General features: G+C 36.0%; 1 protein-coding gene across 2 annotated transcripts in view; it reads right to left on the bottom strand.

The window, feature by feature from the left end:
• LOC131683324 (basement membrane-specific heparan sulfate proteoglycan core protein) overlaps positions 1–14,648 on the bottom strand; it is a 672,949-nt gene that overhangs the window by 461,547 nt on the left and 196,754 nt on the right. For both annotated transcript variants that reach the window (XM_058965199.1, XM_058965200.1), the window contains 3 exons: positions 8,868–9,510; positions 8,641–8,803; positions 8,295–8,449 (listed from right to left, as the gene is read on the bottom strand). In XM_058965199.1, coding sequence (XP_058821182.1) covers positions 8,295–8,449; positions 8,641–8,803; positions 8,868–9,510 — 961 coding nt within the window. The remainder of the gene's footprint in view (positions 1–8,294; positions 8,450–8,640; positions 8,804–8,867; positions 9,511–14,648) is intronic.

The following is a 14,648-nucleotide window of genomic DNA, read 5'->3' as shown; positions in this document are numbered from 1 at the left end:
ATTAAAAATATGAAAATTTAAAAAATTTAAAAAATATGCAACTTCATTTTTATTTCACTTTTTTCATCATTTCCACTATCTGAAGGGTTGCTAACCTAAAAGTTTTCCTATTACTGCAGTAGAACGTTTTTAAATGTATAATGTTTGCCTTAAAATGTACGGAATTTTATTAATAGAAAATGCAAAAGTTGATTTTTTCATAAGCATTACATTCTTAAAGTTAAATTTCGTGAGAATAAGAATAACATTTTATTATATATGGATACACAAATGACCCAAAACTGAAAGATTTTTGTTCAATTGACTTTGAAAAAGATGACCAGGGCTCTTAACCAAGCTTTGCAATGAAATCCGTCAAATATTGCAATGATGTCAAAAGTTTCATCGAGTGTTATGGGAGTGTCCACAGCGGAAGAGGAGATGTTCAAAGGTGCAGGTTTTTCTGTCCACGTGTTCATATAAAATATCCCCAAGTTGGTGTCAATTACTAAGTGTTTAAATGGAACTTTTCTAAGTGAGGTGTTGTTCCCGGATGCACACATTGTTTCATCATATTTTTAGGGTGTAAAAAAATTGAATAAAAATTTGCATCTAGTGTCAAATGGGGTAATTTTTCAACTTCAAAGCGGTATAACTAAGAATGCTCACACTTTAGAATAATATTTAACATGTGAGTATGATGAATACTAAATAGTTCTTATGAAATCAAAATATCAACCTACTTTCAGCATGGACTATGCAAGTTATCCCGTGTATGGAGTAGGACTTGCAACATATGATCTGCGTTAAAGTTTACTGAAGTGTATTTCCGTTTACCTCTAGTACATTGCCCAAATGTGCTACAATTTAAGTTAAGTTCTCAAAGGTTGATAGACTATAGTATTTAGAGAAAAAAATCGTTCTTCACATACCATCGTATCTCAACCGTTAGAAAGTTATTAAACTATTTTATGGAAATAACTTATTTGCAACTCAAAAGTATATATTTGAAATCTTTTAGTTCAATTGTAAATGTGAGAAAATTTTCTATTGAATGGTGTCCTCATATCGATCAGCTAATTACTTTCAGTTAACTTTTGGAGGTAATATAGTTAAAAGTTATTGTTTTTATGAGGTTTTGGTTATTTTTTTTAAAATAATTAATTATGAACATAACACTCTCAATTATCCAAAAGGTGAGTTTCAAAACGATCCATAATTTGTTGTTCTGTAACGTATTGTTACACCTCTTCTCGTTTTTTTGTAGTTTCATTATTAGGGTAATTTCGGGAGAGGTGCCGCGTCAGGAGAGATGCCGCACTCTCTATATCTCGTATATGGGGCACTTTTATGCGGTTATATGATATTGTGAGATTGTATTTCGAAGAATTATAACACTGGAGATGTAAAATAATCCTTATTATTAGCTTACGAAAATTTTAATAATGATTTTGTGCTTCCAGTTGCATCACGGAATGTCGAAAATTTTTCAGCACCGCATTAAAATTTCGTTTTTAAGGTACTCGTTTTTTTTCGTAGGTCATGTATTGGTTGAATAGCTGGGACCTTTTGGAAGAAATTCTGATCACGAGCACGGTCATTCATGATTGCAGAGGAAAATGTCGTCGTGCGGCATCTCTCCCCTACAATTGGGAGAGATGCCGCATTAAAATTGCAGGTGAGATGCCGCACTCGATGGAGGAGGATGCGTAGCTAAAATGTACTTTTTTCATCTCGGAATGTCATTAAATGATCATTTGCGTCAGGTATAGGTTCTTAATAAGGCATATTCACAAACTAACGGACCTGACACAGTGACATACAGGATTATGAGTCTATTTATCTATATATTTAAACGGCGATATGTATCTAGGTATTAGTTTCTTCGGTTTATTCATTAAAGTTTCAGGCACTAATTTTCGTGAACGCGTTGATTTGTAGCTATGTCAATATTGCGATAAAAACGAAAATTTCAACGAATTGATGCTTTTTCAAAATGAATCTTTCAAGAACAAACCTAAGTTATATAAATTCATTGTTGGGAGAAAAAGCCAAACACTATGTTTAAGGAACCACTACCAACACATAGATATATATCGCTCGTTCACACTTATAGATAAATAGTACTCTTAATTAAGTTATTCCAATTTAACCGTTGCGAAAGAAAAACATTTTTAAAATGTTGAATAAAAAAATGTTTCTAGACATGGTAGTACCCTCTTAAGAAAAGTGAAGGTGCTAGCCGATTTATATGTGTAATCAAATTTCATGAAACTCAGCTGAAGACATTTAATCACAAAAACATCAAAGAGAGCTAAAAAATACTTTTGTTCACCATTTTCCAGTTTGTGACCACAGTGCGGCGTCTCACCCGCATATGCGGCCAATCTCCCGCAATGACCTTTTTTGTGAAATGTTCGTGGAAATTTGATGATTTTTTTTCATGACAAAAACCATTTCACAGTATTTTAGAAACTTGTCGCAATTGATAAAAATGATTTCATCAATTATTGAATGGTTTACTTTGATGCCGGATCGATTTTTAGGAATGTGCGGCATCTCTCCCCAAATTACCCTAAACTTTTTCTGTAGTCGGCTTGCAAGTGCTTAAAAGACTCTAGTCTAAAAATACGCTTTATATCCATATCATTTTCAAGGTTTCGTTGGAAAGCTAAGAAAATTCACTGCTGAATTATGTACAATGTTTTAGTTGAGAGCACTAAATGACTTTTTACTAGTAAAATAGCTCAAAATTAGTGTTTTTCAAATAAGTTTTGTAATTATTTTAATAATTGATTAACGAAATTTATCGTAGCAATTGTTCATTTAATGACCCTTAATATACTCTATAACTCGTTATTTGACAGTTCATCCCTATCTTTTTTGATTTCGCTGCAACTTAAAGCTACAGGCACACGAGGCGACAGGACACACGCCAAAAAAATATTCACAATGGATTTTGATTTTAGCTATTCCAACACGGTAACAGCAACAGCGTTGGAATAGGAAGAACAAAACCTAGAGTGAATATTTTTGTGGTGTGTGTGCTCCCGCTTCGTGTGCGAACCGCTTAATAGTGAACACAGCAGTCGTCACAACAAATGCAGTTGGAATGATGCGATAGAAATAATTCTGTGTCGAAACGAAAAAAATGGGATTGAGTCGAGGCAATAATTGGAGAACTTGCTGATATGCATTATTTCGATGATATTAATGGCGATTTTTATTATTTACTTTTTTTTTTAGAAAAGTAAAAAAATGCTAATAATAACACTAACTTTAAAGTATTTTACTTCTAAAAGAATACTAAATTCACTTAACTGAATGTTATTAATGCATTTTCCTCCGTAAAATTCTCTCTGCTTTCCAATGAAAGCAAAAAAAAAATACAATAAGTGCAAAAATTTTTCTATTAGAGCTAGTATTAGAGAAAATATCATTAAAGTATTCAAGTTCAATAACCAAAATACATGGAAACAAGAAAAAATAAGTGCATCATGTCAACGAACAAATTATACAGCTCTTTCAGATGAACCATTTGAATAATTAAAATGGTGATGTTGACTATCGGAATTTAGAAAAATGAACGAAAAATCGATAAACATGTTAACTTTTAAATAATTAGATTACTTAACCTCGTTGACTGAGAGAACACCATTCAATTGGAGATTTTCTCAACTTTCAATGGAACCAAACGATTTAAAACACAAAGTAAACTTTATGAATTACAGGTATTTGAATACGAACTAGTTATTTACAAAAAAGAATCAATAACTCTGCAACGGTTGAAATTTTATAGTACGTTTAGAACTCTTTTTTTTCCGAAATATGATCCTCTATCACCCCTCGAGAGATTCTTAATCGTAAACCAAACACCCTGTATCCCCAATGAACGTATATATTTTTACGAAAAGGAGAAATGTAACATATTTATAATGAAGTCTTCAAAATAAAAACAAGTTTAAGCCTTTAACATGAAAACTTTTTCTTAACCACGCGCAAAGCTTCAGTATGAGTTTACCCTTGAGGACGAATTTTTTCAACAAAGTGTCGTAAATCTTCATAAAAACGATGTTCATGAAGATTTAGCAAACGGTGTGGGAAACAAATACTTTTTTCATTTTATATTTTTGTTGATGTGTGAAATTAGCAAGAAGCGAATTATAATGTTAAAATAAAAATTAGCGTTCAGATTTATTTCAAGCTTTTTAAATATTAAAGAATGGTTTTTTACATTGGTTTTGTCTATGACTGATCAAATCAATTAATACCAATTCAAGGTGCTTTCCAACGTTTGTGTAGCGGAATACTTCTTTTAAAGGTTAGTCACACAAGTATATGTAGAAAGATATATTGCTATAACTAGTTCAAATTTTGGCCGAAGTGCGACCAACACCAACAATGCAGAATTGCTAAACACTTTTTGAGTCTTACTGGAGCATTCAAAATTGTTAAATTATACGAAACAATTACAAAATAGTACTGTCGACGTGTACTATCATCTAGACTAAAATAATAAACCAAACATGCACACAAATTTCACTTTTCGTGAACAAATTTCAATATTTCTAAGATAATATAAATTGCCTTATTTGATTAAGGGAACGAAGCTATTCAGATCTTCCCAAAAATAATTTATTTGTCTTATGTAATTAATAGCCATATCACATGAGAGTATTATCGCACTGTATTAAAGCTTAACTCCGTATAAAATGATTGTAAATGATTGCAAGAGAAACTGATTAACTCGAGTGAACACTTTGTTGTAGAAGTTTAACTACACTACTGCTTTATCCACTGAAATCAATAAATAAAAAATTAAAAAATTAATCCGCATATGGTCAAGGCTTATGTCTGTCACGTTACATTTTTACGCATATTTCATAAGATAAGTCAGCAAAAAAAAATAAAACCATATTCTATCACAACTGCACATTATTAGGGGCACTAAACCGTACATTTTTCTACAGAAAGTTTTTTTCTATCATGAACCGTTTTCACCTTAATGTCATTTTGATACGTCTGTCACGTTACACAATTTTCGCAGTTAGTTTGGAGGTTGCCCGACTAAATTGAAAAAGTGTGTTCCGTTGGCCCCCAAATTTGCATGAAAACAGTTTTAAGTTGATGCTTAGAAAGCAAGGAAGAGTTTGAAATATAGTTGTCCTGAAGAAAAATTTTGTTTTCGATTTTATGGAGTATTTTCAATGATCTGTCACGTTACAACCAGAATCTGCCACGTTACAGTTCTGCATTTTCATTGAAGCAAGGATATCAAGACAATCGTACACAAATCATCCTTAATCTAGAAACTGAGTATTAACGGGAAATTTCATGTTTATTTTGAAAAACATATTGGTTTTGATGAACAAACGTGAAAAACTTTTGAAAAGGTCGTAATTTCACGAAGTAACATATTATGTCGAAAGGAAATCCATAATAACTTGAAAACATCTGCATTTTGAAGGATAATTTTTCGTGAGCATTTTGAATTGAAACCCCATTTTGAAATACATTCTATAACTAAATTATTTAAAGAAAAAATAAATAAAAAAAATTCAGAATTAAAATAATTATTGAAATATGTTAAAATTTTTTATTGTTATTTTCTCTTCGATGCAATTATATTTTAAAGCTTTTTTATTTGCAATTAAATTTTAAACGTGTTATTTTTTTTTGCGCTTGGAATTTGTGAGTAATTTATTAAAAGGGCGTATTTTCACTACTAGATATTTTTGTTGAAAAAAATCAAAATATTTCGAAAAAAATTCTTAAGAGCATTTTGCTTCGAAATCATATTTAGTATTAATATTGCATAAGAAAATTATATTTATGACTGGCAAATACTAAGAAATTTAGAAGAATACTTGAAGTTAAAAATGTTTTTTTACTAATAACTTGCTAATAGTGCAATTATAGTTTCATCAGTTTACAGACTTTTGTTAACAAAAAAAAACATTGTTTTTCTGTAATTGTATTTTGATTTTTTTTTGTTTTTTTAACAATATTTGTATTTTTGTATTTTTAACATTTTTTTTGTCTTTTTTTTGAAAAATTTCGCCAAAAAATATTCACACAGAACAATTAATTCCCTAGAACTCGTTATCATATAGTTTTGCTGCACAAATGGCGATTTTCGAAAAATATATTTTGATAATATATTGTTTGTTTAATATTGAAAAATACTTAGTCTCCCATATACATGAAGCGTAAAAGGTTTTATCAGAATCAAAGATGGTCACCAATATTGACGCAATTGAATCAAACTTGATAGAATTGCTTTACAGCAGAAAATATCTGTCACGTTACATAAGATAAACTGTGTTTTCTTAAAAATTAATAAAACTTTAAAGTTTTCACAATACAGTTTTAAAAAGTAGACTCAAAGTAGTAAGAAAAAATGCAGGTTAGACATTGTATGCACGCTGTTGGTGTGGTCCACAAAACTTTTTTGAATTTTTGATCTGTCACGTTACAAGTTATTTGATTTTCATTACTTCACAACTGAAAATAAGCAATAATCCATATTCATCAAAAAATTTTCAAGCAATATCATCAAATTTAAATTAGACTACGATAGAAAAATGCGGTTGCAAGCAAAAAGTTGTAAATATGAATTTTGGTTACCTTTTTATCTCCTTATGGTCTTTTAGTCACTTTCAGGTCATGCAAGTAGCATCAACAAACTTTCATAAATGACAGACATGAAATTTTTTTCTGGGATCACCATTCATATTTTTTAATATTAGAGGTTATATACATACGGAAAACAAACAGTTTGACGCAAAATTTGATAAGAAATAATTTCGCCTGTGGTTGCCATTTTCGGAGCCTTGACCATATTGTTAAAAATCGGGTGTTTTGTTGTTACAATGGTGGTTTTAATGCTTAACATCGACCATTTTTTTATGGTTCATGCATTCAACGGTCCATGCATGTCTGTTAACTAGTGGTGTCTCAGATGATTTCACAGTCAAAATCTTCCGTCGAGAGGAATTTTGGGTGATCGTCTTTAGAACTGTCATTTTGTGTCATTTCTAGATCAAAACTATAACAAAATATACATAAGAAACAACAACGTGTGAGGTTGTCAAAAAAATCGTGAGTTCTGGATTGAGTGGTCGCTTAACGAGTAGTTACCTCAATAGTGTACTACACGGTAAAAATTGGTCACGTTTAATTTAAATGATTTTACACTTGAATCAGTTTATCATGCATCACTTGTTAGTGATTGGTGAAATGATTTAGCCTTGATTTTTTAAGGATTCATAACTCGTATCAAAATGACCTGGGGTGACATTGCGCATCTCGAAACGAAAGGTTTATTGTATGCAAGCTTGTATGAAAAAGTCGATTCGAAATGGTTCCATAATGTCGCTCCTGGTCTTTGAAAGCTATTTAATAGAAATGATCTTTAAATTGAAATGAATAGCCGTTGAATTTGCACCACTGTATTAATCTATTGAATTTGAGTGGTTTCATCTTTAATTACAATTGTCAAAGGTTCCAAAACACTAAAGTCTTTAACCGATTACAAACATATGTTCCTAAATAGGAGCAAAAATTGATAAGTTGCATTTCCAAAGTAGTGTAGAACGTGAGTAATATATATTATACTTGTGGTTAATTTATGCAATTATTTATTCTCACGTAACATATTTATAATGGGATATGCCGTAAGAAATGTGTATATAGTTGAATGTAAGATCAATCAGAAGCAATGTGCAACTCATTTCAAATGGAAGTGTTTTGCTGTTGATTTCGTAGTGCTTTGATATGATCTATTCCAATAGATTGACACATCGCATTGAAATGTTGGGCAAGTAGTGCGAAATCAACTGCAAATCACTTTCCATTAGCGTGACGATTTTTTTCCGTGTAGCTTTGAAGTGTCTGCATAAATACACCTAGCTGAATAGACCGATATGCTCAATACAACTCTCTTTAAATCCCATTTATAATTAGTAATACGAGAATAACAAAAAATAAAAGTCTACGTAGACTTTATCAAAGACCTCCCCTCCCCCCTCGTAGACAAACGTAGACTTTTACTAGACCCCTCCCCGTCGCCCCTATGAGTCTATATGAGTCTACGTGGTTTATGAACGGCCCCTTATGCTATATTTCTTTGTTTCGAAATATAAGTGAAAATCGATACAGCCTATCCACTGTCAAGGAACAAACTTTCAAAATCTTAAGTTGTGGTTCCAGCAAACTTTAATCAGTTTACACATTTGAATCTACGTTTTATTGTTATTAAATCCTGAATAAAATTTTATGAATATCCTATCTGTGTTTCAGAATTTTGATATTACCTTCAGCAGTTAAACTGTATCCTTTCATGTCGAAGTTTTCATATCCTTGCTCGATAGCAGCACGTAGATAATTATCAATTACGTTTTTCGACAAGCTCTTGTCCGCATTAATTTCAAATGTGACGAATGTTTCGCGATCGTCATGCGGGTTGCGCCTGTAAACAGAGAGTGAGTTCTGAGTGCAAATCAACTGTGATGTTTTACCGGAGATTGAGATACTCTAAAGCGAATCAAGAAGAAGAGTGTAGCGGAAAGAGAGGATTTTTGTGTAAAATATTGCGTGCAAGTTTGTCACTCGAGAGAATTTTTGAATGTAGAGTACAACTGCGAAGAGAATTTCACTCACTCAAGTTTGTGGACGGTAATAATGAAGGTAGCCTCAAGATCCAAGTCACTGAGCAGAGCATGTAGTTTTTCTGCGACATCCTTTGCTACCTGTTTGAATCGGTTGCTCTCTTTATCATCGAGTTCGGCATTGTAGGCCTCAAACACCGTCAAAGTCAGCTTATCTAAAACAAGATATGCAATAGATAAAATATTTCCGATTTGAATCTATATTCAGCAGCAACTTACATGCATACTCGAACTCGAATCCAAAAGGATGTCCACCAGAGCCAGAGACTGCGTCTTCATCATCACCCAAAGCATAGTAATGTCTCTTCAATCGTTGAGATTGTTGGCGCATTTTCCGTCTCCCACCATCAACACGTGTCTGTTTGAACGGGTGTTCACTTTTCTTTTCAACGTTATGTTTATTCTTCCTAACACTTGCGTTGCTCGCATTTAAATCATTATTACGCATCTTCTTACTACCATTGTGTGCTTTTTTGAGATTTTTTTTTCTCTTTGGTTTTTTTGTTGGACTGTCATTATCATTTAACAGATTACCTATGCTGCGTCTAATCCTGTGAACATTTCGTAGTAACCAATTCTGACTCTCCAATTCGGGCTTCGGCGCGAACAAGCCCGTTCGATCAACGATGTCGTCATCATTGTCATCATCGTCGTCGAAGCCATCCACATCATCGGCGTCGATGTCGTCATCACTAACCACAACGTTGTTATCTAAACCCTCTAAATCAAATAAGCTGTCCTCCTCGACGTTGTTGGTAGCACCACGTTTACTAACGCCCTGCTGCACCTTATGCTCATCGTTGACACCATCTGCCGGTTGTAACGAGCTAATGTCGTCAAACACTAAATCTGCGTCGTGGTGCTAAAAGAAAATGGGCAGAAAGAAAAACAATTTTATTATTGAGTATTTTTACTGTATCGTATGCAGAAGAAATAATGCAACGGTCGCTTGTAATTGTGTTTTCTATGCTGTAAATATTCGCGCATTGCCCCATTATTACTCCTACTATTACTCGACTATAAGATGTAGAAAATTCAGTAAAGGGGTTACACCACTGAAAAATGATATGTCCAAATATGGAAGGCGACAATAATATACAGGGTGGCTTTTTAAAACAGTCCCTTTTCTTTGATCTGTCAAAATTCAATTATAAACTGCTAGGAACAAATCAAATTGGAGTGTATGTGGAAATATTTTCTTCTGCGATAAAATTATTGTAGTAATCGAATAGTTATATTGTGAAATTGCAGAACTATGGAGTGGGAATCCAAGCGCTCTGCAGTTTTGGAACTATTAAAGAAGACCGTTGCAAACATTATGAGTTGGGTTGCAGTGGCTTCAAAAGGATTTCGGATGGTGTGAAAATCAAACAGTGTGTCTACCTGTAGTTATTACAGAATAAAGCTATGTCATGGATCGAAAATGAGTTTCCAGGCATGGGGAAAATCGCGCAAGCGGGTTTGGACCATGGAAATGTGGCCTCCTTCATCTTCTTCAACCCACTCGCCTTTGCATTGGGAATATTGTTGAGAAAGTCACCGCTAATTTAAAACGTAATAAGGATGCTCTAAAGATTGCAAAAAGCATGGAAGAATATTCCTGAAGAAACCACGCAAGTCAGTTGTTTCAGTGTCCCACGTAGACCATAGCAAATCATTAAGTCGAAAGGGTTCCATTTCCAGAAGCGAATACAGAGGGAGGGTTCTGAAGGTCCAGACCCTCCCCGGAAGGTTTACAACTTGTAGAAAAATTTTAAATTTATTTCTATTTTAAATTAGTTTCAAATTAAAACTCTTTCTAACTAAAATTTTCACTGGTTTTCATTAATTTAGGTTATTACGTAATACAATTGTACAATGTTCATTTCAAGCCGAAATTCCAGACCGTTCGCAATTTTTTTCCTGGACCCGCTCCTGCCAATTTCTAATAAGTTTAAAATAATCTAAACTGAACTGTGCCAGAAGTATTTCGCCTAATTTTCCGTTGGAAAGTGCATTTAAAACCCAATCAAAAGGTATAACGGTTTCCAGTGTAACCTTATTTTTGTTTGTGTAAATTGTGATTGTTTTCGGAAATATGCATTGCAATATGTTCGGGACTGGCTGTGTTGTAAATTTTACATAGAGTAATGTGCACTTTTATATTCATGAAATGCTAACCTTTTTCTGAGTGAAATTGGATAAAATGCTAATATTAATGATTATAAGAGAAATATGCATGAGAAATAAGTAATAAAAATAAATCAAAGTTAAAGTTCACTAAAGTTACCGAAACCAAATCTAAAACAGTTAAAAAGACTAAAAAGCAAGGGCTGGAGTTTTTTTGTACCTACATAGTACAAAATGATAATTTTTCACTAATAAACGTTTTTGCCTTTCTCTATAGAAAGGTATTGCAATTGCTCTAAAACATACGTCTCCCAACCTTTGAACGGAACGGATCGTTATATTTCACAGTGGTGTTCGGTGTGTAAATTTCAGTGAGTCAAGGTCATCCTTTGTTCGTTCGTTAGCTGCCATTCTGCTGGTGCCGGCAGTAAATCCAGTACATTGTTTTCGCTGGTGCGGAACAATCGACGTTGTTTGCAGATAAGTTTTGCTTTATTTTTTTCCTCGTTTGCTTTCTTTCCTTTTCCCTACTTTTACTCTACCTTGTAATCAAATAATAAGACACATTCCCGTTTATATAACGCTCTGCCCTCGTGCTTAAATGGCCGAGGGCGAAATACCATCTGATGTAATCATGGAAGTCCCTGATCCCCCTAACACTCGCATTGCTCCCCGTATAAAGCAGTACCCAGAAGGTTCCTCTGGGCCATGGGTGGTATATTTTCGGACCGAAGAGAAACCGGTTAATATATTAAAACTTTCTCGAGATCTGACTGCTAATTACCCGGCCGTAACTCAGATAACACGTGTTCGGGCAAACAAGATACGTGTTCTAGTGAGTGATCTCGGCCAGGCAAACGCGATTGCTTGCTGTGAGCGCTTTACGCGGGAATTTAAAGCGTACGTGCCTTGTGTGGCCTGTGAAATCGATGGGGTAGTGTCCGAACCGGGCCTGAAATGCGAAGAACTGTTGGAGCACGGGGTTGGCTGCTTTAAGGACCCCTCACTTGAACAGATTAAGATCTTGGAATGCAAACAATTGTATACCGCAAACACCGAGGGAGGTAAGACTACCTACTCTCTATCAGGCTCGATTCGGGTGACATTCGCCGGGCCCTCTCTTCCCAGCTACATCCTCCTTGACAAGGTTCGCCTACCAGTTCGCCTGTTCGTACCGCGGGTCATGAACTGCAGCAATTGCAAGCAGTTGGGCCACACAGCCACATATTGTGGAAATAAGAAACGATGCGGCAAATGCGAAGGAGAGCATGAGGATGACTCTTGCGACAAAGAAACTAAAAAGTGTATTTGCTGCGGGGGCCCTTCACATGCTCTTAAATCATGTCCTGCGTACAAGCAGCGCGGGGATAAAATTAAGCGCTCCCTTAAGGAACGCTCAAGGCGTTCTTATGCAGAAATGCTAAAGAATGCTTCGCCATCTGTCCTGTCCGAAAATCCCTTTGCTGGTTTGGCTAACGTTGAGCAAGAATCTGACGACCCACGAGAGGGAACATCTTTGGTTAACCCAGGGGAATCCAGGAAGAGGAGAAATCCAGCCTCCCCTACATTGCCCCGTAAGGGTGCCAAGGTGTCGTCCACTCAGAGTGCGCCATCTACAACCAATAAATCCAACGGAAGTGATGCACAAAAGCCGAAGCAATTTGCTCCAGGACTTGGAAATATTAATTCTAACAAGGAGTACCCACCACTTCCAGGGACACCAAAAACCCCAAGTGTCCCCTTTTTTCAAACAGATACTCAGTCCAGTAGCGGACTAATGAAATTTTCTGACATAGTGGACTTAATTTTCACAGCTTTCAATGTTACTGATCCTCTTAAAAGCCTTCTGATACGTTTTCTCCCTATAGTGCAAACATTTTTGAAGCAATTGACTACTAAATGGCCCCTCCTTGCAGCGATCGTATCCTTCGATGGCTAAGTCATCGAACGAGGTCACCGACTCGATCACTGTTCTACAGTGGAACAGCAGAAGTATCCTCCCGAAAATCGATTCCTTTAAATTTTTACTAAATAGTTTAAAATGTGATGCTTTCGCATTACGTGAAACTTGGTTAACTTCCGATATAAATCTCAACTTCCACGACTTTAATATAATTCGTCTTGATCGAGAAAACCCCTATGGAGGAGTACTTTTGGGGATCAAAAAGTGCTATTCTTTCAACCGAATTAACCTCCCTTCGACACCAGGCATTGAAATTGTCGCTTGTCAAGTTTTAATCAAAGGTAAAGACCTTTGCATTGCTTCCATCTACATTCCTCCTAGAGCCTCGGTAGGGCACCGAACGCTTTGTAATATCACGGAATCCTTACCGGCACCGCGGCTAGTTCTGGGAGACTTTAACTCGCACGGTACGGTATGGGGCTGTCTTCATGATGATAATAGATCAACATTAATCCAAGATCTTTGCGATAATTTCAACATGACCGTCTTAAACACGGGAGAAATGACGCGGATTCCTACACCACCAGCACGCGCAAGTGCGTTGGATTTATCGCTTTGCTCGACATCGCTACAGTTAGATTGCATGTGGAAGGTGATCCCTGATCCCCACGGTAGCGATCATTTGCCTATCGTGATTTCAATTGCTAACGGTTCAAGACCATCGAAAACAATCAATGTCTCGTATGACCTCACACGGAACATTGATTGGAAGAGTTACGCGACCGCGATATCCGTTAAAATCGAATCCACTCAAGAACTTCCTCCGGAGGAAGAGTACAGGTTTTTGGCTGGCTTGATTCTCGACAGTGCGAATCAAGCTCAGACTAAACCAGTACCCAGCGCGAATACCCATGGACGGTCTCCCACCCTGTGGTGGGATAAAGAGTGCTCAGAGCTGTACGCGGAAAAGTCCACTGCATATAAGGCCTTCCGGGAAGACGGGTTACCCGCTAGCTATCAACAGTACGCGTCGTTAGAAAGGCGAATGAAGAGTCTAATGAAAGCCAAAAAACGCAGTTATTGGCGCCGGTTCGTCGACGGGTTAACGAGAGAAACAGCGATGAACACTCTTTGGGGTACGGCTCGACGTATGCGTAATCATAATAGTAGCAACGAGAACGTGGAATATTCAAACCGTTGGATATTCGCTTTCGCCAAGAAGATGTGTCCGGACTCTGTCCCGGTACAGAAAACGTACCGCGCCGCGTCTTCTCACGATACCGCGAACGAAACACCGTTTTCGATGGTGGAGTTCTCACTTGCTCTCTTATCGTGCAACAATAACGCCCCAGGGTTAGACAGAATCAAATTCAACTTGCTGAAGAATCTGCCTGACACTGCAAAAAGGCGCCTGTTGAATTTATTTAACAAGTTTCTTGAGGGTAACATTGTCCCTTATGAATGGAGGCAAGTGAAGGTCATCGCCATCCAAAAACCAGGAAAACCAGCCTCCGACCACAACTCGTATCGGCCGATTGCAATGCTGTCCTGTATTCGGAAGTTGTTCGAGAAAATGATCATGTTTCGCCTCGACAATTGGGTTGAAGCAAATGGCTCACTGTCAGATACACAATTTGGCTTCCGCAAAGGCAAAGGGACGAACGATTGCCTTGCGTTGCTTTCTACAGAAATCCAAATGGCCTATGCTAACAAAGAGCAGATGGCATCAGTCTTCTTGGATATTAAGGGGGCTTTTGACTCAGTTTCTATCAACATTCTGTCAGAGAAGCTGCACCAGCATGGTCTTTCATCAATTTTAAATAACTTTTTGCTAAACCTGTTGTCTGAAAAGCACATGCACTTTTCGCATGGCGATTTAACAACATCGCGATTTAGCTACATGGGTCTTCCCCAGGGCTCATGTCTAAGTCCCCTTCTCTACAATTTTTACGTGAATGACATTGACGATTGTCTTGCCAATTCATGCA

The sequence above is a fragment of the Topomyia yanbarensis genome, chromosome 2 (assembly GCF_030247195.1).
Source record: "Topomyia yanbarensis strain Yona2022 chromosome 2, ASM3024719v1, whole genome shotgun sequence".
Classification (NCBI taxonomy): domain Eukaryota; kingdom Metazoa; phylum Arthropoda; class Insecta; order Diptera; family Culicidae; genus Topomyia; species Topomyia yanbarensis.
This window is presented reverse-complemented; position numbering and strand designations above follow the sequence as displayed.